The 24,430-nt window shown below is 37.3% G+C and overlaps 1 protein-coding gene across 1 annotated transcript in view; it reads right to left on the reverse strand.

Annotated features, from left to right (window-relative positions):
- sprt (PDZ domain-containing protein sprite) overlaps window positions 1-24,430 on the reverse strand; it is a 328,126-nt gene that overhangs the window by 87,427 nt on the left and 216,269 nt on the right. The window contains exon 3 of the mRNA XM_081770847.1: window positions 21,846-21,933. Within this exon, the coding sequence (XP_081626973.1) occupies window positions 21,846-21,933 (88 nt within the window). The remainder of the gene's footprint in view (window positions 1-21,845; window positions 21,934-24,430) is intronic.

Here is a 24,430-nt window from a genome sequence, read left to right on the forward strand (position 1 = left end):
CCTGTCTGTTGGAAAGGAACGGAAGATTGTGCTGTGCACTGTGCTCTGTCTCTCACGCCGTCGGTGGTCAAAGGGGGAAACTACGAAGAAAGAACAAGCAGACGAAGCAAGGAGAGGGTGGACGAATAAGATAGACAGACAAAAAAGAGAGAGAAAGAGGAATAACGAAAAAAAAGTTGGATGAATCTTCCTTCATGCTTCTACACAAGCTTTAAACTGGACATAACACCAAACAGTGCAAGCAGTATAATCTCATTAGACGTGTTCAATGAATCTTACCAAATTATCTGCTCAAAGTGTACTAAACACTTGAGCTGGTGCTTAAAAAAAAAAGGCAGAAAATTGAAATAATTGACATAAAACAGAAAAAATTGTTAACATTTCCATGTTACCATCCGAAACTGAAGCATTTTGTTCGGGAAGATCTTGTAGAGCGCAGGTTAAAATTTACGTGTTTATACAGTATATAGTGCAACTTTTCTATTCGTACACACGGGCTATTATACCATAAAGAATCATAAGAAAAACACAAACTTGGTACATGCTAAGTCTAGCTTTGTGTTTACTGTCATTGTCCTGTTGAAATCTGTACCTATTTTTTGCAAACTGCTTGACATTGTTCTTTAATATTTTACAATATACATTGGCATCCATAATGCCATCAGTAAACTGGATAGTGTATGACATACAGGCCCACACAATTAGTGACCCACCATCATGTTTAGCTTTGGGGAGGTGTTCATATTATTATTCTCTGTATTTGGTTTTCTCCATACCCTACGTACCCCATCTGACCCAAAAAGGTTTATTTTCGTCTCATCGAACCATATAACACTATCCTAAAATTCTTGATCCTTATCACGATATTGTTTTGCAAACGCAAGGCGCTTCTTTCGACTCTCCTTACTTACATACGGCCTCTTTCGCGTTATTCGACCATGATACCCATGTTTTCACAACACACTCCGGTCAGTTTGGTCACACATCTGCTTCCTGGACACATTTTCCACTAATGGACGTAGTTCGGGGACATTTAATTTGGGATTTTCTCGAACTCTTTGAAGAATGAAACGTTCGTCGCGTGTTTTTCATTTACGTTCCTTTGGTTTCTTCGGTAAATTCTTCGTTGAACTGTGCTCTCTGAATTTTTGTGCTATGTACTGCACAGTGGAGTGCGAGCTATTAACGGTACGTGCTATTTGACGTAAAGAATTTCCTCTCAGTGCTAAATTTATAATTATCTCTTTTAGGTCGGAACTCTTCTGCTTCTTCTGCTTACCCATTTTGATCCGTGGTGTTCGAAAGAAAGCACGCGCAGCATCTTCTACTAACAAGGGTCACCTACACCACTCACATTGCTTCAATACAAAACGAAGAATACTCGTGAATGATATTATTTGCGACTAGCAGCGTTCACCCCGCTTCGCTGGGGTCACCCCGGAACGCAATAAACTTTGTTACTTAGATAATTTTTACTTTTTCGCTTTCAAGTGATATGATAAAAACCATAGAAGATTGCAGTAAATGTTAACATTATATCGCCTGTCATTTATGTTAACCCGCCGAGTGACACGATCATGTGGGTTGCATATAAATACGGTTAGATTTAGCTATGATGAGCTAACAAAGGATTTCTACGTTATGGACACTTGAATGGTCAATTATCTCAAGACACTGGTAATTGAAAATTAAAGTGATATGATAAAAACCATCTAGGGTCCAAATCTTAATAACCCCCCAAAAATGAAAGAAATTGGTTCAGCCGTATTAGCGTGATGAGCTAACAAAGGATTTGTACGTTCTCTTTTATATATATAGATTAACGCGACACGTCATATTAATGTACGAATAGAAATGTTGCATGAAAACATAGCGTTTTTCTTTATTTATTACTATTGGATAATTTTAATACTACTTTGGATTGGTTTTTAAATTGAAATCTGTGACCAAAACCTCCTTTACTCATACACACATAGTAGATATAAAAATAATAAACGTAAAGTATATTTTTTCTCATAAATTCAAGTGTACGAATAAGAATGTTATAAACTGTAAGTCATGTCTTTTTGTATATTGCATGGGCGTCTAACTCGACCGACAGTAATATTTGCCCCTAACAAAGGTAAGTTTAAAGATACAGTCTTTTCTTATGAAGAAGAGGCTTTCACCGCTGGTTATGGGGCGTTTACACTTGGTCGATTTACTCGCACGGCTAAATCGACTCGTTGCATTTGCGACTAAATCGAAGCAACTAGGCAAATCAGATCGATGGATGTGTTCAATTGTTTCAACCGAAATTGAATGCTGCTTGTCGACTCGCTCTCCTCTGGTCGATTCGAAATCGACTAGCAATTTTAAAGATGTCCAAGCAAGCAGTAATTGGTACAATTTGCGGTGTTATAGCAGAAGAAAATAGAACGTCTTTCAATTCAGTTGCCAGTCGATTAGTCGCCTTCGATCAACAAGCGATTAAATTGAAGTCCCGTTTACACGGTCGATTAAGTTGAAAGTGACGTCAATTCAACTGAATCGAACGCAAATCGACTAAGTGTAAACGCCCCATTAGTGACTTAACTAGTTAGTTCCTTTGGTGCATATGATCACGGGTTCGATTCCTGGTGGGAATGCATTAAAAATTTGAAGTCACTACGGTGATTCGGATTCCACGGAAACTAGCAGGTCCACGTCTCATTCTAGCCTCCCTGCTGAAAAGGGACGCTAAACATCAAAAAACAAAGAAACTCTTATAATGACAAAGTTGAGTAAAGATAACGAAATTCCTCGAGTTATATCATGGTTTCTAGGACGTAATATATTATACAGGGTGGTCTAAAAGTAGGTATACAGTACCATACTGATAAGTTTATTGCATTTTATATAATTTCTTGTTGTTATCCATCAAGTAGACTTAGGTTTTTTTATTATTTGTTCTTAATGTGTTTTTATCTTAAGCTCGGAACAGCCGAAGCAAATAAACCCATAAACTAAAATGTTATACTTGGTTAATGTAGGCGTGTATACCTACTCTTGGGCCACCCTGTAAATCGTTTCACGTTCGACAATTGCAAGCACAGCCCAGAGATAAGTAACGATATTAATGAAATAAATTGTGCCTATGATAAGACAGGGCAGTAGTCTATTTAGAATAGAAGTCTATTTTTTCTTTTTTTAGAATGAAATAAAGTTTGCTTTGTATTTTAAAAGTACCGCAAAAAATAAGAAATTTTTATTTTAAAAATTGTGTCCAGAATGTTCGTTTTATCATTAGAATGAACTAAAAATTTTACTGTAGTAAAGCCAAGGTAGAGAGAGCATTTTTGGAGATTTTCAAGTATCTTCATTGAAACGAAACGTTTAGCTAGCGACACGTGCATGGAACCTTCAAATTTGCGAGAATTCATTTACCAATACTGTTTTGTTCGTAAATTTTGCAGAAGTCTCGTCTCATCTCGATTCTCGAAGAATTCTTCCTAGTCTCGTCTCGATTATTCAATTTATTTTTCTCGGCGTCGTGTTGTAAATTTATGTATCAAATTTATGCCCTGAATGTTCTTATTTCACCTAGAAATTACCAGATTTCCAGCGCATCATGAGAGGTCCACGAAGGGAGAAATAAGTTAAAAGTATACAGTGTAATGACTTGAGTATTTTTAAATATTGATAAATGTTCCTCATTGTGTTCGTACAATCACTACATTAATTTGAAGTTTTTTTTTTCTTCTAACGGATGTTCTAAAAATGGCGCCCACGGACTACAGAGTACTATTCTACAAGTCAAAACAAAGCAAAAAAAAAATGTATAGTGCCAACGTTTCAGATAAAAGAACCATAGGCATAGTTTTATTTTTATGCATACTGTTAAGAACAATAATAAAAAAAAATATGTCTACTAAACATTTTCAACAGGTGCAGAGTTGTTTAAAAATCAAATTTAAATGAAAGAAAGAGGTATGACATGAAACTAATGAGAACTGCCCACGGAAAGACCAGAAAAATACAAATGCAACAAAATTTGAATATTGAAATAGAATTAAAATTGAAAGCCAATGAGATACCTAACCATGGTGTGATTTCACTAGTGCGGCAATGTTCGTGATGCACATTATCAAGTCATTTAACCCACAAACGCCCCTTGTGCCACCAGTGACCCACTTTATTTTTCACTACGTTACATGGGCTTTATCATTCATTTAGCCAAACCCCCGTTGTTCCACTTCAGGCACACTACCCGTTCTCTTGTTGTACGAATTCGTTTAGTTTTCTTCTCAGGTTTTCGATGTAACACGGTATTTTTCAATTCAGTTGCTAACGAATAAAAATGGTCTTGGGCGTTTGTGGGTTAAAATACTCAATAATTTTATTATCAACTGTCCAAGTTTTTAAAACCAAAATTAGAAATCACTTTATTTTTTTTTTTTTATCGTATGACCCAAAATTAAGGAAGTTATGAAGTTTTAAAATTTCCAAACGACCTCCATTTTGAAACAGTATGACGGATTGGATTTGATATTCGTAATATGAATGAACTGACGAAATTTAGTTTTAATCCATTCGCTTTTAGGGAAGTTACTGTATTCATTATATGCAAGATTTATGTCGGCTCATGTAGTTTTATATATAGTTAAGAGATGGATTCTACTATTATAGAAATAGATGGATATCGTGAGATCTCTGCAATAGGCATATTAAAAATCTCTCACAAGCTTATTATAAACCAGAAATTATAAAGGGGTTGCTGGCAAGAGGATGTGATAAAATGGGTACGTGATAGGAATTAGGTTGAGAACCACTATTCTAAGTTAATATATGACGTTGCCACATAGTGAAACTTTTGATTCCCTATAGCGGCTGAAGGAGACCCCGGAGGGTGTACCATTGTACAGTCCCCAGCAAAAAACCTGCAACATGAGCATGTAAGTTTATTGTGAAAGTACGCGAATCAACATAACGTCTAAGTGGCACGAATCACGCCAGGTGAAACCTCGGCGTCTTCCCCTGTACACTTATTTTGGAGCAAAAGACTTCGTCGTTTCACAATAAACTTGCATGCTCATGTTGCAGGTTTTTTTTTTTTTTTTCTGCGGACTGTATCATTGTATAATAGTTTTGCTTTATTTTGAACTGAAGAAAGCGGTCTGCTGTCCGATGGCGCCAAATTTGGAACACATACTAAAACAGTGTTTGAAAACTAAGATTGGGGTGAAATTGTGTTACCCACAACACTAGAAAATATGTCCTTGTCTCGTCTCGAAAACGTGTCGATGATGTTAGAAGTACATCTATGTTTAATATACAGAGGTTCTACATAGTTGAACATAAAGGCTTAAAAAGAAATAAGGAAGATGCCTGGCTCTAAATAATCCAAAAACTATATATATACAGTGGCGGATCCAGGATATGATCAAGGGAGAGGCTAAACCATAGTTTGCCATTTTATCCCGTGTAAAGCAGGATTGGAGCCCCTTTTATCCAGTGTATACCTGAGTGTCAGGGGGAGCTATAGCCCCTATAGCTCCCTCCTTGGATCCGCGCCTATATTATATATATATATATATATATATATATATATATATATATATATAGAGAGAGAGAGAGAGAGAGAGAGAGAGAGGTGGTCTGTTTTCTGTTTTTCCTTATTACATACTTTTACATATGCATGTCTTCTTTTTCTTAGCTACATTCTTTAAAAACGATAGTCAATCAATATTTCCCTTGACTCCAGAAGACGGTGAGTATGAAAAATTAGCGGTTTTTGTGGTTTTCATTGAGATGCAATTTTCCCCTTCCTATTCATAACGTTCCTTTTGCCATGGACAATGTGTTAAAATCAAATTTAATTTATGACGCTATTAGGAGTTTGACATTTACTGCCTGCAGTTACCACTGTGTTCCTTTTTGGTTAATTACATAAACAAAAGCACTTGTTCAGGCGAAGTTCATTCACCAGCTATTTTACATGTATAATATTGTATTTTATGGCACATCGCCTGTCACTCTGTAGAAACCCTTAGCATTTCCTAGAATTATTTTTCTTCTCCTTGGGTTTCTTACTGGTTACATGATCTGCGGTGTTGAGTCATTAATATTGCAGGAAATATACCTTAGCAATAGAAGAATATTTTACACTAAAAGAAAAAAAAATCTCTTGCATATTTGCCTGACTTTAATCCACAAAGGTCTATTGCAGCCAGATACCTCATCGCTGTGCCTGGCTTTCTAGACCGGGGTTGGATACCACTCAAGTCAAGGAACCCGACTACTAAATGAGAATGTTGGAGAACGGGAGAACCCCGAGAAAACTCATGAACACGAAATTGTCTATTGCAAAGTACTCCCTAGTACCAGAGGTGAGAGCAGTGTTCGTAGTTTGAGGGAAGTTTTCCTAATCTCGGGAAATTTCATAGGTAAATTAAGCAAAAAGGGGAAAAAGGGAATTTTTCGATAAAACGTGAAAATCCAGGGAAATTCTTGCGCTGACTGATTGACCAAAATAAATGCTTAATTTTTTCTTTGTTCTTCAGAAATAAACCAATACGATAGCAATAATTTATCTGTCTGTCTGTCTGTTCAAACTAGCATAATGTATACGCATTGTTGCCTGGGTGTATTTGTGTGTATTTTTTGTTTAAAAAAAGTGAAGTACGAAAAGCAAATTAATAAAACGAATGTGATTGGCACTTCCTTTAACACAGCTAAATTAATATTTTACACAACTTCTGTCATAGAAGTTGGACACTCAAGAAACTAGGGAAAATTTGATAAGAAAAGGGAAAATTTTGTGTCAGTCGAGGGAAATTTTCTTAAGGAAACCTACGGATGAGAGCTCACTGGATGAGAGCTCAACCACTGAACTACAATGTCCTCATATACTCTTGAATAGTTTTTGTACCTATTTAATAAATATTAGAATGTGTTATTAGTGCAGTGTGCTTATAAAGTTTGTCGTCAAAATTATTTTCGAAAAAGTAAATACAACAATTAAGCAGACTTGAAATATCGCAAACTCTAGGTTATGCAGCGACCAACGCAGATTAATATCCCACGCATTTACTTACTATTTTAACTGTCAAGTTATTCAGATCGAACGTATGTGAAGTAATTTTGGACACAATATTTGAAACTACTAGCTAGCCGACGTGCCTTTGGCGCTTAGGGTCCCAGGTTCGATTTCCGATGGGATAGACATGAATATTGAATATATTACGGTGGTATGGATTCCACCTGAAACTGCAAGTCCACACTCAAACAGCCTTGGTGTTGAGAAGGGACGCTAAGCTCCAACTAACCAATAAATTGATTTTTTTCTTTTACATGTTTGGAGTAACTGTACCGAAATAAACTTAATTATAACTTCTATATCGGATGTTCTAAAAATGACTTCACGGACTACAGAATATTATTTTACAAGTCGAAACAAAACAAACACATATATATAATTGTATATCTTTCGGGTCTTCTGGAGACGCGAATTGTACTATGTGGCAACGTCGCAAATAAAGAACGATAGAATAGACTACCAAACTATCAAATAGTTACATCAATTCTTTCCAGATGACAGTCAAAGTCGATAGAAGTTGATACTAGCACCATCGATGTAACTGATTAGTGTAGCAATCGATGTAACTGATGGATTTGTCGAGCAATGTTAATGGTTACAAGGTAATCTGCGACGTTGCCACATAGTGAAACTTTTTGATTTCCCATAGCGCTAGAAGAAGGCCTAGGAGAGTATACTTCATTTAAAAATAATAAATAAAACTGACATGTATTTTCTTCTCCTTTGCATTAACACCAATATAAAATCAAGGAAATTTGAATTATACTATTTTTTAAAATGCAAGTATACTGGAATGCTGGCATATACTATAAACATTTAAAAATAAATTATTAGCTTGCTTTCGAAGGGGATAAAACAAGACTAGTCCGTAGCAATAATAAAACGGATCACGATGCTCGTAACCCGGAAGAAGTCAGACCCCGGTGATTAGGATAGACATGGTCTGCCCGAACAGACTCGATACTCAAAGTGATCCGCAGACTCCTGATGTGATCCAGAGGTGAATATACATGGAGATTGTGTATGAAGCTATACATGATTCCCTCCTTTCTCTCTTCACAGTAAATCTATAATTTTCTCTCCCTTCTGTGCGTGCGTCCGTCAGTGGCGGATCTAGCCCGGGGCCGGGGGCCTAGGACCCCCAGTTTTCAGACTGACAAAAATAATTTAAGCAATGATTTATATATTTTTTTAAGTTTATAGTAAACTTATGAAATATCATAGTCTGGGTTCTGGTTGCCACCCCCCCCCCAGTTTTTACCTTCTAGATCCGTCTCTGGCGTCTGTGTCAAAGCATTGCACTGAAAGATAACTGCAAGCCCTGTCAGAGCATAAATGATTGAGAATCACACAAACGAAAAGTTACATGTTTTTCTTATGAGGGGTCGTTGAAATTGAATCCAATGAGCATGTACAAAGTTTGTCGTGTAGAATATAAGAGATGCCGTTGAATCCAAACAGTGTTATGTTAATTCTTTTTGTGTAGCGTGTGTTGAAATTCCAGTGTATTACTTTTTTCAATATGTGAAGGCATTCAGAAACATCAGATACGGAATCACGTGAATATTCTAGCTCGAATAGCGGAAATCTTCAATCCGCCATAAAACTCTGGTGTAATTCTGCAAAGTTGATATTTTAGCTGTTTCCAGGTTATTGGATATGTTCGGGTTACCTGGTCACTGGGTCTCACCAGGTCTGATAAACAAGATCCAGACCGAAATGACCATGGGCGCCCGAAGAAAATTTTCTAGGGGAGCCATCTCCCTGGTTACTATATTACGTTTGGTATTTTTTATTTATATTAAGATCATCTTAAGAAATTTAATACATTTTCGTGAGCCAAGGGGGCGAGCCCCTCCCTGCCCCCTTCGGGCACTCATGCAAATAACCCGGAAAAAGTCATCACCCAATTGACTCGGTGATTCGTCCCATCACTGGCCCATAGAATATGCTAATAAAAGTCTCACCTACTTCAAGGAAGTTTGAGAAACGTTGCTCTAAACAACGCAATGCTCCTATAGTTGTTCCGTCTCCATATGTTTAGGTGAAAACTAACTGTTTCACATCCGAGGCTCACGGTTACCGATTTCCATATTTTTTATACATATGGAGTCAGACAGCGTGTGGCACATACATGATTCTATAAGCATTGCTTGTCAAACGCCAGCCATCACGCTTCGAGCTATACCAGTATACCGTATATAAAAATGCTCTTCTAAAAAGAAGTCTGGACCAGTTCCAGGGATCAAACGAAACAACACTTTCGAGTGACCCCTGCAAGTTGACCGACTGGTTCCTCTAAGCAGGAGGTATTAGCTCAGCAGAGGATATCGTCCGGGATGAATAGGAGCTTTACAGGTCAGCTAAAGGTTATCTTATATTAAAAAAAAAAAAAAAAAAAAGATTAATTTACTACAATTGTATTATTAATTCACTAGCTTTGTAGTTTATTTATGGTTCATCATTGTCAGAGTGACTAATTTCCGTCTTCCAGTTTCGGAGTGTCTAATAATAATTTATTAACTTACATTTTTTTCGTTTTTGTCGAGCGAGAGAAAATGTGAAAATGTGAATTCGGAAATGACATGTATTTGATAACTTCCAACAGCTCCGTGGGTTTTGCCCGTTGTGGTGATTGCCATTCGTTAATCGTGTGTTTTTTTTTTTTTTTTCGAAAGAATAATGTTGTGGTCTTTGACCTAAAAGAACTGTTCTTGTTCAAGAGCATAAAATCAATCACGGGAGAATGAGGGAGTTACATTTTCTAATACACAGGAACCCAGAGTTACGGTTTAAAGTTAACCTACTGCGGCTGAAACAAGTTTATTACACACACACACACACACACACACACACACACACACACACACACACACACACACACACACACACACACACACACACACACACACACACACACACACACACACACACACACACACACACACACACACACACACACACACACACACACACACACACACACACACACACACACACACACACACACACACACACACACACACACACACACACACACACACACACACACACACACACACACACACACACACACACACACACACACACACACACACACACACACACACACACACACACACACACACACACACACACACACACACACACACACACACACACACACACACACACACACACACACACACACACACACACACACACACACACACACACACACACACACACACACACACACACACACACACACACACACACACACACACACACACACACACACACACACACACACACACACACACACACACACACACACACACACACACACACACACACACACACACACACACACACACACACCAGAACTTTGAAAATAGCACAATTACGCACCATTATTCCATTAACATTGTCTATTGCTGATAATACTTGAATCCATTTATTTAGTGATGGCAAAATTGCGGCCCTCGAATCTATATATTAAAATGCTAGATTTATATGTTTTTGGCCGTTTATATGTTTGGGCCAATTTCTTTGACAACATCTCGGAGACCACAAGCGGTAGAAAGATGCCGTTTTCACTGATCGATTGCACATTTTGTATGGAATGTTCAATTCTAATTGGATATTTAAAAAAATGACCTTTATTTCTTTGTTACATTTTTTAGGAGGTACACTGGAAGTATTGAAATTTTAAAAAGTAAAGCATCATATCCTACGAGTTATACATTCCAACACAACACATATATATACGGGGTTAGTATATCTCTCCGGCGTTTGTTTCATGGTTACATTACAATAAAAAACGAAGAATACCATTTCTCCAGTCTAAGATGAATCTTTATTGCTTGGAATGTTTTGCCCAATGAACACTATCTACCACTGACATTATAATTTAATTGTGTATGTAATGTATTTGCTTATTACATACTGCATGCAAGAAGAAAGTAAACACTGATCATACATGAATTAGAAACTCCAACCGGAAGTAGGCTCAAATCTTGCAAACGCTGCGAGATATTGAAAATATCTCCCCTTTATGGTACCCCTTGTCGATTTTTATCAAGTCGTCTTTCACTTGTGTCTTTAAAGGGACGTGTACAGATGTTATGAGGAATGACAAGCAGATTCATGTTCATATGTGAATGGGTTTGGGTACAAAACCTCGCGGCCAGAACCTCGCGGCGACAACCTCGCGGACCAAAACCTCGCCTGGCCAAAACCTCGCGGCCCAAAATCTGGCCAGGCCGAAACCTCGCCTGGCCAAAACCTCGCCGCCCAAAACCTCGCGGGACAAAATCTCGCCGGGCCAAAACCCCGCCTGGCCAAAACCTCGCCGCCCAAGACGTCGCGGGCCAAAATCTCGCGGGGCCAAAACCTCGCCTGGCCAAAATCTCGCCGGGCCAAAACCTCGCGCCCCAAAATATCGCCATACCCAAAATCTCGCCTGACCAAAATGTAGATGTTCCAACAGATGATAAGAATGACGGTATAAAAGACGCTGTTTCAGAAGAAGTATCACGGGTATTTGACCAAGTCCCGCGATACCATATGAAAATTCTATTTCTGTATTAGAGGATTTCAATGTGAAGGTAGGGCGACAGGATGTTTTTAAACTGGTTATAGGGAAAGAAAGTCTGCATAAGGAAAGTAATGACAACTAACGAGGTTAGTTTCGTGAACTTTAGAACATCCAAAGACTTAAAATTTTAACAAAAATCTAATAATATTTATGAAAATATGAAACAATATATGAGTTTTTACGACGTCCCTTGATTATGTCCTATAGGTTAAAGGAGACGTAGATGACCAGGATGAAGGAAATGATCGATTAAAGAAAGTGGCAGAAAACGGGAATAACCCGAGAAAGCTCACGCACACGATGTTTTGTATATTATTATTATTATTATTATTATTATTTGTAATGTGGAATTGCATATTAGGGAACACATTGGGTAAATTTTAAACAAAAGTTTCATTCGCGGCGAGGTTTTGGCACGGCGAGATTTTGGGCGGCGAGGTTTTGGCCCGGCGAGATTTTGTCCCGCGAGGTTTTGGGCGGCGAGGTTTTGGCCACGCGAGGTTTTAGGCGGCGAGGTTTTGGCCACGCGAGGTTTTGGCCCGGCGAGATTTTGTCCCGCGAGGTTTTGGGCGGCGAGGTTTTGGCCACGCGAGGTTTTGGCCCGGCGAGATTTTGTCCCGCGAGGTTTTGGGCGGCGAGGTTTTGGCCACGCGAGGTTTTGGCCCGGCGAGATTTTGTCCCGCGAGGTTTTGGCCGGCGAGATTTTGGGCGGCGATGTTTCGGCCGCGAGATTTTGTCCGTATACCATGTGAATGATGCGCTGTATATGTAAAAAAAAAAAAAAAAAGTATGATTTTCTTTTCTTTCTCTTCATGCGTAACAGGAAGACTGTAGCTGGCTACCATAATATATTTAAATAAAGACTATAGTTTCTTTAACCTTTTGTTTACCATGCTCATTCTACAAGATAAGGCCAATGGTATGGGGCTAGTTTTTTTTGTTTTTTTTAATGGGTACGCCAGTTATATGAGGAATTCTTGTTTAGTATCGTAGAGTTGGTTTCAAAGCTTTTTCCTAAAAGAAGTCTGATAGGGCTAGAAAAATTATTATTATTATTATGTATTCTGCCTTTTAGCAGATTCTAGGACTAGTGAGAGTTTCTTCGAAGGGGGGGGGGGACATGAAAATGTTTCTTCCACGTTTCTCGATCTTCAATCTCCTCTTTTAACTCCAAATATTATTTTCTATTTTTCAAATCATCGATCACTTGCGTCCTTCTTCTTCCTATCTCTTGCTTTCCTCCATCCTTCCTTCTATGGCGGTATGAAGAAGACGATTTCTTCGCAAAATGTGTTCAACCCAATTGGTCTTTCTACGTAAACCCTTTCTTTTCACCTGTCCGTTAGCTCAAGTGGTAGAGCGTTGGCTTCACATTCGGGAGGTGGTGGGTTTGATTCCCGCTAACGACTATCCTGACTGGGGTTTTCCAGGTTTTTCCTCAGTCCTACCAGGCAAATGCCGGGGGGAACCTACTAAACAGGCCCTGGCTGATACCTTCCCAACTCCTTTCCATTGTTGTTGTTGTTGTTAGATATCCAGTATAAAATGGTATCTGAGCTGTATCTGGTGATTGTTAAATAAATAAATAAACATCTTCGTTTGTTATTCTCTCTGTCCATTTTATCTTCTCCAGGTTCCTTCAAAACCACATTTCGAACCTAAATATTTCTTCTCTAACTTCCATAATCTCTAAAGCTAGGTTGCCATGCTAGATAATCTTGTAGTTATCATTAGAAAAATCTTGCAGCCCTGCAATAATTTTCCATGTAAACATAGCCTTGAAAGGGACATACAACAGTATTTTTTTTTTTTTTTTTCATCTTGCAAGGAGTCAAGCCACGTGCAACTTTCTGGGTCGTTTTGCGTGCTACCCAGTATCGCTTTTCCGCTGACATAAAGAAGAAAAAAAGTTTCGCCCCTTCCGAAACAACGGATTATTTTGGACAGGGAGAGGAAGCGCGGCAAAATAATGAAAAGGTTCACTATTTGTCCACTAGAGTGCAGTGCTGCATGGGTGGAGATAGCGTTTTTGCTTTCAGAAAGTTGTAACATGTAAACAGTAAATAGAAAGGTGGGGCTGCAAGATTTTTTAATGACAACTACAAGATCCTTGCAGAATGGCAACCATAGCTTTCTGAACCGTACAGTCCAATTTTGCATATTATAACACTTGATCAACTTCTTCCTTGGGAGATAATACGAAAATATAGGAATATGAAATATGGAATAATATGAAAATGTAGGAAAATAATATGGAGATATAGAAACATAGAATGAAAGAGGATTTTGAGCAAGAAGAGTGTGTTAATTACGGTTGCATTGATTGGGCAATTATAGGATCCAATGGCGAAATAGGACGGAATGGTTTTCTTCTTTGAGACTTGTTTCTGCCGCAATAAACCTCTGAGTTAGTTAACAGAATATACAGCAAACAGAAACTCTGAAAACTAAGTATTGAATAATTTTTAATTGTGATTACAGGAACTTCTCATTAGTTTCATTGGCCAAATCCCAAACGCTTTCTTTTCTCTTTTGAAGCTGGTAAAAGAAGAACGAAAGGGGCTGAAGCGTGTGTTATAGTTGCCCCAGGATATTCTTCTATGAAAAAAAAAAAAAAAAAAAAAAGTAATAATTGTTGGAGCTCTTGTGATGTTCTCCACATGCCTCCAGTCTATTAAGGCTTCCCGTTGTGTCTGGAATTCAGCGTTTAATTGAAGAGGCTCACCCTTATTTTGCCAAGGACAGATAAAGGGCATTTTTCAATATACACTAAACTATAAAGTTGAACCATAAAGTGGTTGAAATTCGCTTTTAACAAACACCCTTCTTCAGTACATTTTTATGCTATTACATTTTGTTATTCTCAGGATTCCACAAAATGGAAGCAAACCATTAATAAAGTAGCAAGGTAAAATGAAGGCAGCTTTTTTTGGTGTGTGTATGTGTGTGTATATTTGTAGGTGTGTGTGTGTGAGACACACACACAGAGAGAGATAGAGAGAGAAATACATGGACAGAAGGGGTCATTTCTACAGATATAAACTGGAGCGTAAATACATTGGCTTTGGAAGAGAAATTAATACATTCACTAGAGTTTGCGCCACGATTTGGAAAGTAATGTAAGCCTGTGCGATATTTCTGTATATCGATTGATATTTCCAAATAACGAAATAACGAAAAAAAAGAAAGAAAAGAAAAGAAAAGAAAAAAGAAAAGAAAGAAAGAAAGAAAAAAGAAAGAAAGAAAGAAAATAGTCATAGCTATATTGATATTTTGATCAGGGGTATAGCCAGCAGGTTTATCTAGGAGAGAGCTCGTCGCTTTTGATGGGGGGCAGTTATACGGTACAAAGTCAAAAAATAATGCGTTACAGCTAGTGATTTTGAGGCCTGAAAAACCCGGAAATTTTGGTTTCCGTCCGGAGAAATAAAATCATTGCTTTTTTTTTCTCCTTAAATATTATGTACCAGGTAGTTTTTATTATGCTTAACCAATAACTACTGCCCCGGACCAAACGTTATACTTAGGGTTGCCAGATTTAGTAAACGGAAAACCAATCTCAGGTTAAGGTCAGTGCTTAAAGTGATCCGGTATGAGCCGGTTATGCATTCGAAAGTTCAAAAATTGGCCGGTATGCCCTACCGGTAATTATAACTTGATTTAAATTGTAATTTGCGTGCAGTAAAAAAAAAGATTTTACGCATTAAAATAAGTATGACTTTAGCATTGACTCAACAAATATGTTTGTACTATCAAAGTTTTCCTTGCTGCTGCTTCGAAAGTAAATAACATTTCCCTATCACCCTATTCAATGGCAGAATTTGTGCTCTTGAGTGCTTTCAACATTTGTGTGAGCAATTTTATCTCTATCAAAAAGTTCCAACTACTGTACCACCCACCTAAAATGTTTAACCTGGATCCGCCCATGGCGTTGACACGACCTTTTTAAATTCAAAATTATTCTTTTCACATTGTCTGGGCTTCTGTGTTTACAATTATAAGAAAATCAGTGTTGACCAGGAGACGAGACCAGAAGTTTTTGAAGAATGGAAATTAGATTGGAAAGAATCATTAAATGTTAGTGGAACACAATACAATACAATGGAATACAACGGAAGACAATATTCATTGAATACTAAGCTGATGATAGTGAGGAGTAAAACATTTACATATTAGTCCTCACTCACTCTTTCTCTCCCTCTTTCTATACATTTTCACGTCGAAAATGGTGCAAAAATGTCAAAAGTAGGGATGATCTTTAGGGTTCTGTCAAAATTACTGCTCTAAGGGGTCATATATGTTCCATACCGTCACCTCATCTAATACCACTTTAAACATTGGTTAAGGTTCCTACTCATTTGGTCAGAATGAAGTAATTACCGGTACCTGTCTTTTCCATATTACTATTCACAGCTTTCCAGTTCATTCTATACACAGCTAACACAAATGAAGCCCCACAAAGGATATATAAAGAATGTGAAAAGATAACATAAGAAGAGCTGCTTGGCATCCCTTATTCCGAATTCCGATTTGTTATGTTTAACAGGTCTTAAATATTGCGCTAATTTACAACACCCCCTCCCATTTATGATTGAAGACATACTTTTTTTTCTTTGTTGCGTCATCATTTGTCAGAAACACTATCCTAAAAGAAATATAAATTTAGCATTTAGTAAGAAAAAATGAATTTACATTAAATTCAGAACGATAAACAAAAAGTAAATCTGTTTTAAGATTTACGCAGGTTCTCCACGACTTTGGCAGAAAAAACTAGTATCAAAATTAAACAAAACATGTATACATTCAAGTCCAAAATTATTGTCGCATGTCTATAAATACGTTGTTGTAGGAATATAATTTAATAACGAATTCGCCCGGTATTTCTTATAATATTATCGGCAATGTGGCAAATTTCATGTCAAAAGAGCAGTAAATAAGAATAAAACGAAAATAAAACTTTCTTGTCCATTTAGCAACATTTTGTTTTACTCATTCTAATTTTCGTATTTATAATTCTTTTCCTATGAAATGTACTACAAATATACATTTCCCGATTATACACACAGAAAAAAAATATATTATTTGAAAAGAAATCTTAGACACACCAATCACATTTTTTAAAATTGATTTTCAACTGAAGTAAAATGATTTTGAATAAAAGGCAAACATATTATTTACATGAGGAATAGGAATATTTATTCCTTATACAAATGCATCATTCGAATGTACCAGCAGTACAGATAAATGGAACAATTATTCCATTTCTTGAAACCATTAGAAATCTCGTGATAATAATAAATCAGTTTCTTGAGTGGAACCCTCACATCAACGCTGTATGTAAGAAAAGCTTTCTGGTCTTTGCATTCACTCAGTAAACTTAAAAAAAAAAAAAAAAAACTCCCAATGAAACAAAATTATTACTTGTAAAATCTTTAATATTTCCTTATCCTGAATATTGTGATGTAGCTCTATCAGACTTAAATGAAGAATTAGTATACCGGCTACAACGTACCAAAATGACTGCATACGGTTTGCTTATAATCTAAAACGATCTAATCATTTAACTTCGTACTACAGAAAGCTGGGACTTCTGAAACTTGCCGATAGACGTCATCTCCATCGACTCACACTTCTCTTTGACTTTACGCTTTCAACAACCTTCTTACTTATTTCAACGATTGTAACCATTAAGAAACCTGAGGATATGTGTCCTTTTTTAATTAATACTATTTTTTCAATAGTTATCCTATATAGCATTTGAATTTCACATTATTAAGTGTTAAAATTCTACTAAGATTACTTACAAAAATTAATTACATACATTTACAAAAAGAGACGAGAAATGTTCTAGATGAGACGAAAAATGTTCTAGACGAGACATGCTCTAGATGAGACTTGAATTGTTCTAGACTAGGCTAGAAATGTTCTAGATGAAACGAGAAATGTTCTAGACGAGACAAGAAATGTTCTAGATGAGACGAGAAATGTTCTAGACGAGACTAGAAATGTGCTAGACGAGAGGAGAAATGTTCTAGATGAGACTAGAAATGTTTTAGATGAGACTAGAAATGTTTTAGAAGAGACGAGAAATGTTCTAAATGACACGGTAAAAGTTCTAGACGAGACGAGAAAAACATTTCAGAATCGAGACGAAACGGGAAAGAATCCATCAAAAACTGTTACAAAACGAAAATTATACAAAATCTACCGAGAGGAGATAAGAAAACCTTATTTCTCGTCTCGTTTCGTCCCCTTTTATGGTCAACATTAGTAATAACTACGAGACATCGTTACTAATAAGAAATAGAGTACAATGTCTTCTTGAGATCACGCTACTACTCCTACGTACTTAAGAATCTTAACTTAAAAAATCTAATATGGCGGCTCTAAAGATGGCTGCCGATGTCTTCATGTGTGCTCTCTTTTCCAATTCACGCCTGTAGGCTTTTACAGTGTTTCCACACTTTTGGATTATCCTGTACTTTTGTGAATAACTGTCCATTGACCTAAGCCCAATACGAATGTATCTTAGGCATCGGACACGCGAAATAGATAGGTGCTAAACAACAGAAGTAATAAATGGGAAGGCACTGATGTCGTGAAGTCCATCATATAACACAAGTTTATTTTGAGATTTTATTTCTTTTTCTAAATACTAGAAACGTTTCCATTTCATGGAATACTCCATTTCATTGTTTAGAAAAAAAGCACGAAAAAGAAGAAAAAATAATTATACAGACTTTTACAAAAGTATGGGGAAAAGAACATTTTTTTCTTTCCTTTCACTGAATTCCTTCGTTGCATGTTGAAAATTGGCCCCGTTCAAAATTACTACCTTCGGCTCCTTCATAGTAGTTGCCGTCAACCCGTCTCTTTCTCCTTGGGCACAGTTGCTTGACCAACGAGATTCTTTTTTTTTTTTTTTTTCCTTACATTGGAATGTGACAACACGTATCAACAAAAGCAAGGAAGAAAAAATGAAAGTGAATATAATATATACACTGGATGTTCTATGATATTTTTACTAAGCTTTACAAAGAATTCTTTGTCGTACTACAAAACATTTTTGGGAAGGCATGGTAGCTTAGCGCCCACCTCTTGTGCTACAGGTTCTTGGTTCGATCCTAAGCAGGGTTGAAACAATACATTATTTTTAAAACCCACCCAAATGGATGATCTAGTCTAGTGAGGCACAATTTTTGGTTTTGACACAACATAGCGAGGATGTTGAAGAGCAAATTGAACAAACAGGTAGAGAATTCCGAGCTAGAAAGCCAGAAACAAATTAAATGGAAGCCGACCACGTATCACTTAGTTAAGCATGGGACATCTGGTCGACCATAGCCCTTGAGAACAACAGAGAGATTTTTTTACTTATATGTCTCCTATACTCTACACATTTTGATAGCTAATAGAATAAGTTCAGGGGGTTCAAAGTCAAGTAACACACTTAAGCTCACAGACATATTTTACATTTTCCCCCGACTCATTCATGTCACTGAAACAACGGCGAAACCGATCGTCAATATGTCATTGTGATAGTTATCAAAATGAAATGAAATAAAATCTTTCAGTTTTACGTCCCACGTTTATGCCGCCTCGGCTAAAGGAGACGGTGATGATGAGAAATGAATACAATGAATAAACTGGGAGGAAACGGGAGAACCCCGAGAAAATCCACGAACACGGAGTTTGTCCACCACAAAGCCCACTTGGAGCGATCAAGGATAGATAGAACCAGGGACTCCACGCACCAGAGGTGAACGCTCTACCACTGAGCCACCGTACTCCCGATCAATATGTCTTTGTTGAAGTCGAAACACCTAATAGTCTGACCTGTTTTGTTTTAATTCTGTTATCCATACATAGTTCCCAGAAAGAGAGGGGCTACCATTGCTTCACCAAGGGGGCTCGAGGAAAGATGTCCCCACAGAACCAATAGGAGAACCATATTATATATATATATATATATATATATATATATATATATATAATCAAGGGGCCTGTTTGTTATGACTTTTGGCAATGGGACTATGCTTTAACCGTTGCATCTCTAAACATAACGGGCCTTATGCAGAATCGTTCTAACGCATGATTAGTGCCATACTAAAGAGTACGACTAACATACGTTTCCTGGCAGTAGTTAGGCTTTTAGTATGAAACTTATCATACGTCAAAACGAGTCTGCATAAGGCGGAATGAGTTGATTGTGGACCTCTCAAATACTCTCCTGCATCGAGGCTAACTCACTGACTAGAATCCTCCAAATACCCTCTTGCACTGGGGCTAACTCACTTAATGAGTTCCTCCAAATACATTCCTGCACAGGAGCTAACTTACTTCTTGGGATCCTCCAAATATCCTTATGCACCGGGGATAGCTCACTGACTAGGGTCCTCCAAATACCCTCCTGCACCGGGACTAATTCACTGACTGGGATCCTCCAAATACCCTCCTGTACCGGGGATAACTCATTGCTTGGGTCCTCTTAATGCCTTTCTGCACCGAGGCTAGCTCACTGACTGGGGTCCTCCAAATACCCTCCTGCACCGGGGCTAACTCACTGACTGGGGTCCTCCAAATACCTTCCTGCACAGTGGCTAATTCACTGACTGTGGTCTTTCAAATACCCTCCTCCACCGGGGCAAACTCACTGACTAGGGACCACCAAATACCCTCCCGCATCGAGGCTAACCCACTGATTGGGGTCCTCTAAACACCCTTCTGCACCAGGGCCTCGAAAACATTTGTTACGGCGCAGCTGCCGACACACTATTTTAAAAAAATCTTAAATAACAGAGAAAGTGAGCCAAATATCTTCAAAATGCTACTAAGTAAAATATAAAGTACTTTCAGTATTGTCTTATAGATCAGAAATCTTGGTGCATAGTTTATTACGTCATAATTGTTGGGCACTCATGCGAAAAGATCTTGAAAACAAATATTTGTTCATATAATAGTATTTTCCGACTATTGTCTGGCTCACGTTCTAAATATTAGACTAATTCATACAATAGCATTTTGCAGCTACTATTTGGATCAGCTTCTAAATATTAATTTATATAATGGAATTTTGCAACTATTAGCTGCCTCACTTTCTAAATATTACATCATATAATAGCATTTCGCAGCTATAAATAGTATCTGACTCACTTTCTACATATTAGACTAATTCATATAATAGCATTTTGCACCTACTATCTGGCTCACTTTCTAAATAGGTGTTCATATAATGGAATTTTGCAGCTATTATCTGTCTCATTTTCTAAATATTACATCATATAATAGTATTTTGCAGCTATAAATAGTATCTGGCTCACTTTCTACATATTAGACTAATTCATATAATAGCATTTTGCACCTACTATTAGGCTCACTTCTAAATATTATATCATATAATAGCATTTTGCAGTTACTATCTTGCTAACTTTTTAAATGCGTATCAGATCATTTCACACATTAGCATTTTGTAGCTAATATCTATATCACTTTCATAACATTAGTTTATATAATAGCATTTTACACCTACTAGCTGGTTCATTTTCTAACTTTTAGTTCATATAATAGCATTTTGCAGCTACCACTGTATCTGGCTCACTTTCTAAGATTTTGATCTTCTTCATTGTCGTTAATCCTTAATCGCGAATGTTTCTAAAGCATGCGCGTCTCCAATTTCAGTGCTACAACTAAAGAAATAAGCGATTAACGATTTTGAGCACTCTGGTGGCACAGCAATTGTTATAAGAAAGACTCGAGTTTTAAGGTAATCAACAAAACATATTGGCAATAATATGTAACAACGAGGAAATTAATATCAAAAGCATGATTCAATTACCTTTGTAGATAGGGGGCGCGGTGAGTCAGTGGTAGAGCGTTCACCTTCGGTGCTTGGGGTCCCTGGTTCGATTCCAGTTCATGCCGTTTAGACTTTGTGGCGGACAAACACCGTGCTCGCGCGTTCTCCCGTTTCCTCCCACTTTCTTCATTTTACTATTTCACTCATTTCTCATCATTACCGTCTTCTTTAGCCTAACCGGCATAACCGTGGGACGTAAAACTTAAAGATTTCATTTCAATTACCTTTGTAGATATGGAAAGTAGCGCGTTTAAGGATTAAGTTAATAACTAAAATTCAAAACAAGTAGAAAATATTTATGGAGGACACTTAACAAGTAGAAACACGTGTAAAAATGTTGATTATCTACTTACCAACGATATCGATCGTGATCCAAGATTTAATCCATCCTCCTTCTCCTCATAGTGATCAGAATACATGTGAAGACTCTTTTTAGAAGATCTGGAACATAGAACAATAATATAAAATTTCATCTTCAAATAATTTTCTTACGTTACAAGAGAAAGACATTGGAGATTTTTGTACATGGAAACCGGACAACGAACAGGGAACAAATAAAAAAGTATATTACTACTACAAAGACAGTTTAGAAATCGAAGTTACGCGTAAACACGGCTTCACTCTGATCTTAAAAAAAAAAAAAAAAAAAAAAAAAAAAAATCGTAAGTAGCGTTCGCACTTTAACAACTTTTTAACAATACTGTTTATTACGTTAGTTGTCTGTTTGTTTGTTTGTCATTGTCAAATCTTTGAACACAAATTTCATGTACTTCTATCCTAATTAGAAGTCTGAAATTGAGTAGATATGCGTAAATTCGTTGACAATACTTACTTCGTTTAATTTTTGCACTAGCTTGTCTTTTTAATGTGAAATTAATTAATTAATTGTTTTCCACTCCACTAACTACTATATATATATATATATATATATATATATATATATATATATATATATATATATATATATATATATATATATATTTCGTTATGTAACCAGAATTGCTCTGCAGTTAGCACGTACAGTATAGCATCCAGGATATCTTCATGATTCGTATGAAACAGATAGATTTCAGGAACTGATCTATATATTAAAATGTTCTGAGTTTATATGTTTGTGGTCAAGAAAAGTTTATATCTCTGTCTCCAATCTTTTCGACAATGAGATCACGAAAACCACAAGTGCTAGAAACGTGCTGTTTTCGCTGGTCGAGTCCAAATTTTGTATAGATTGTCCAGTTTTAATTGAAAATTTAAAAAAAAAAAAACGTGGCCGTTATTTCTTTAATACATTTCTTAGGGGTAGACAGGAAGTGTTGAAATTTTGAAAAAGTAAACCATCATATCCTATGAGTTATACATTCAAACACAATATAGTTGTATACAGAGCTTGTGTATCTCTCAGGCGTTTGTTTCATGGCCAAATTATAATAGATAGCGAAGAATAACCATTTCTCCACTCTAAGATGAATCTTTATTGTCTGGAGTGTTTTGCTTAAAGAACACTATATATCACTGACATTATAATTAACTGGTGTGTAATGTGTTTGCTTATTTCATACTGCATGCAAGAAGAATGAAAACACTGATCATACATGAATTAGACATCCAACCGGAAGTAGGCTCAAACCTTGCAAACGTTGCGAGATATTGAAAAAATAATCGAAAAAGTCTTTCATTTATGATACCCCTTGCTGATTTTTTATCAAAACGTCTTTCACTTGTGTCTATAAAAGAACATGTACAGAGATTGTGAGAAATGACAAGGAGATTCATACTCATATGTGATAGTGTACAGAGCATATGTTCAACCACTTGAATGTGAAAATAAATATGTTATAATCAAAATTAACTAAGAAGGAAAAAATAATTTCTTTATTAGGGTAAAATGGAGAAATGGAAGAAAGACTTTAAAAGCATTGGACGTTCTTTTGTGTTTAAATAACGTTCCTAATAAGCATAACACTTTAGACCTCATCACTAGGAAAAACACCCTATGCTGTTAATCTTACTGTCGTTTCTTCATTTTACTCCACCAAATATAATGGTAACCAAGAAATTTCTGTCGCTTTTTGTGGAGGTCTGTCTTCAATTGGCCCTCACTTCCTGAGTTGAGTGCGAGTAGAGATATGGTGAAGGTCAGTTGTTGGTGTGGATATATCCAAGATACTACCTGGTTGTGGCAGTTTAGTTACACCGGGAGCTTGCGTAAGGATAGAGGAAACATGGGACCTCCACAGATCGTCATAAGGACATGTGCGTTGTACGAGTTCAAACTGTGGTCAAACGCCACTGCAGCGGGGCGGAAGATATGCCAGGCCTTTGGCGAAGGTGTCATGACTGCGCGGACAGTGCAGCGGTGGTTTAACAAGTTTAAGGACGGTGATGAAACACTCGAAGACGCACCACGTGCCGGAAGACCCAACACACGTACAAAATGAAGATCTTCAGGCAGAAATTGAGGCGAACAGTGGCCAGACATGTGAGGAACTGGGACTACAATTCAGTGTGAGTATAGAAACTATTCAACAGCACCTCCATCAACTTGGGAAGCACTACAAGTTGAGTCGATGGGTCTCAAATGATTTGACTCCGGGCCAGAAGGCAACGCGAGCAGACACCTGTGTTTCTTTGCTGTCTCGTGTGAGAAAGAAGCCATTTCTGGATAGGGTGTTGACATGTGATGAGAAGTGGGTCCTGTACGAAGCTCCATGGTGCCGTCATCATTAGTTAGCATCCCATGAACCGGTTTCAAAACAGCCGAAAGCAGCACTTCACCAGAAGAAGTACCTCATGTGTGTTTGGTGGACTGCTCGAGGCATCGTGCATCGGGAACTGCTACCAGCTGGTCAGAGCATCAATGCAACTGTGTACTGTCAGGAGTTGAGCTGTGTTCAAGAAAAACTCAAAACTCTGGAGCCAGCACTTCTGAATTGCAAAG

The sequence above is a fragment of the Thermobia domestica genome, chromosome 9, assembly GCF_964235325.1.
Source record: "Thermobia domestica chromosome 9, izTheDome1.hap1.1, whole genome shotgun sequence".
Taxonomy (NCBI): Eukaryota; Metazoa; Arthropoda; class Insecta; order Zygentoma; family Lepismatidae; genus Thermobia; species Thermobia domestica.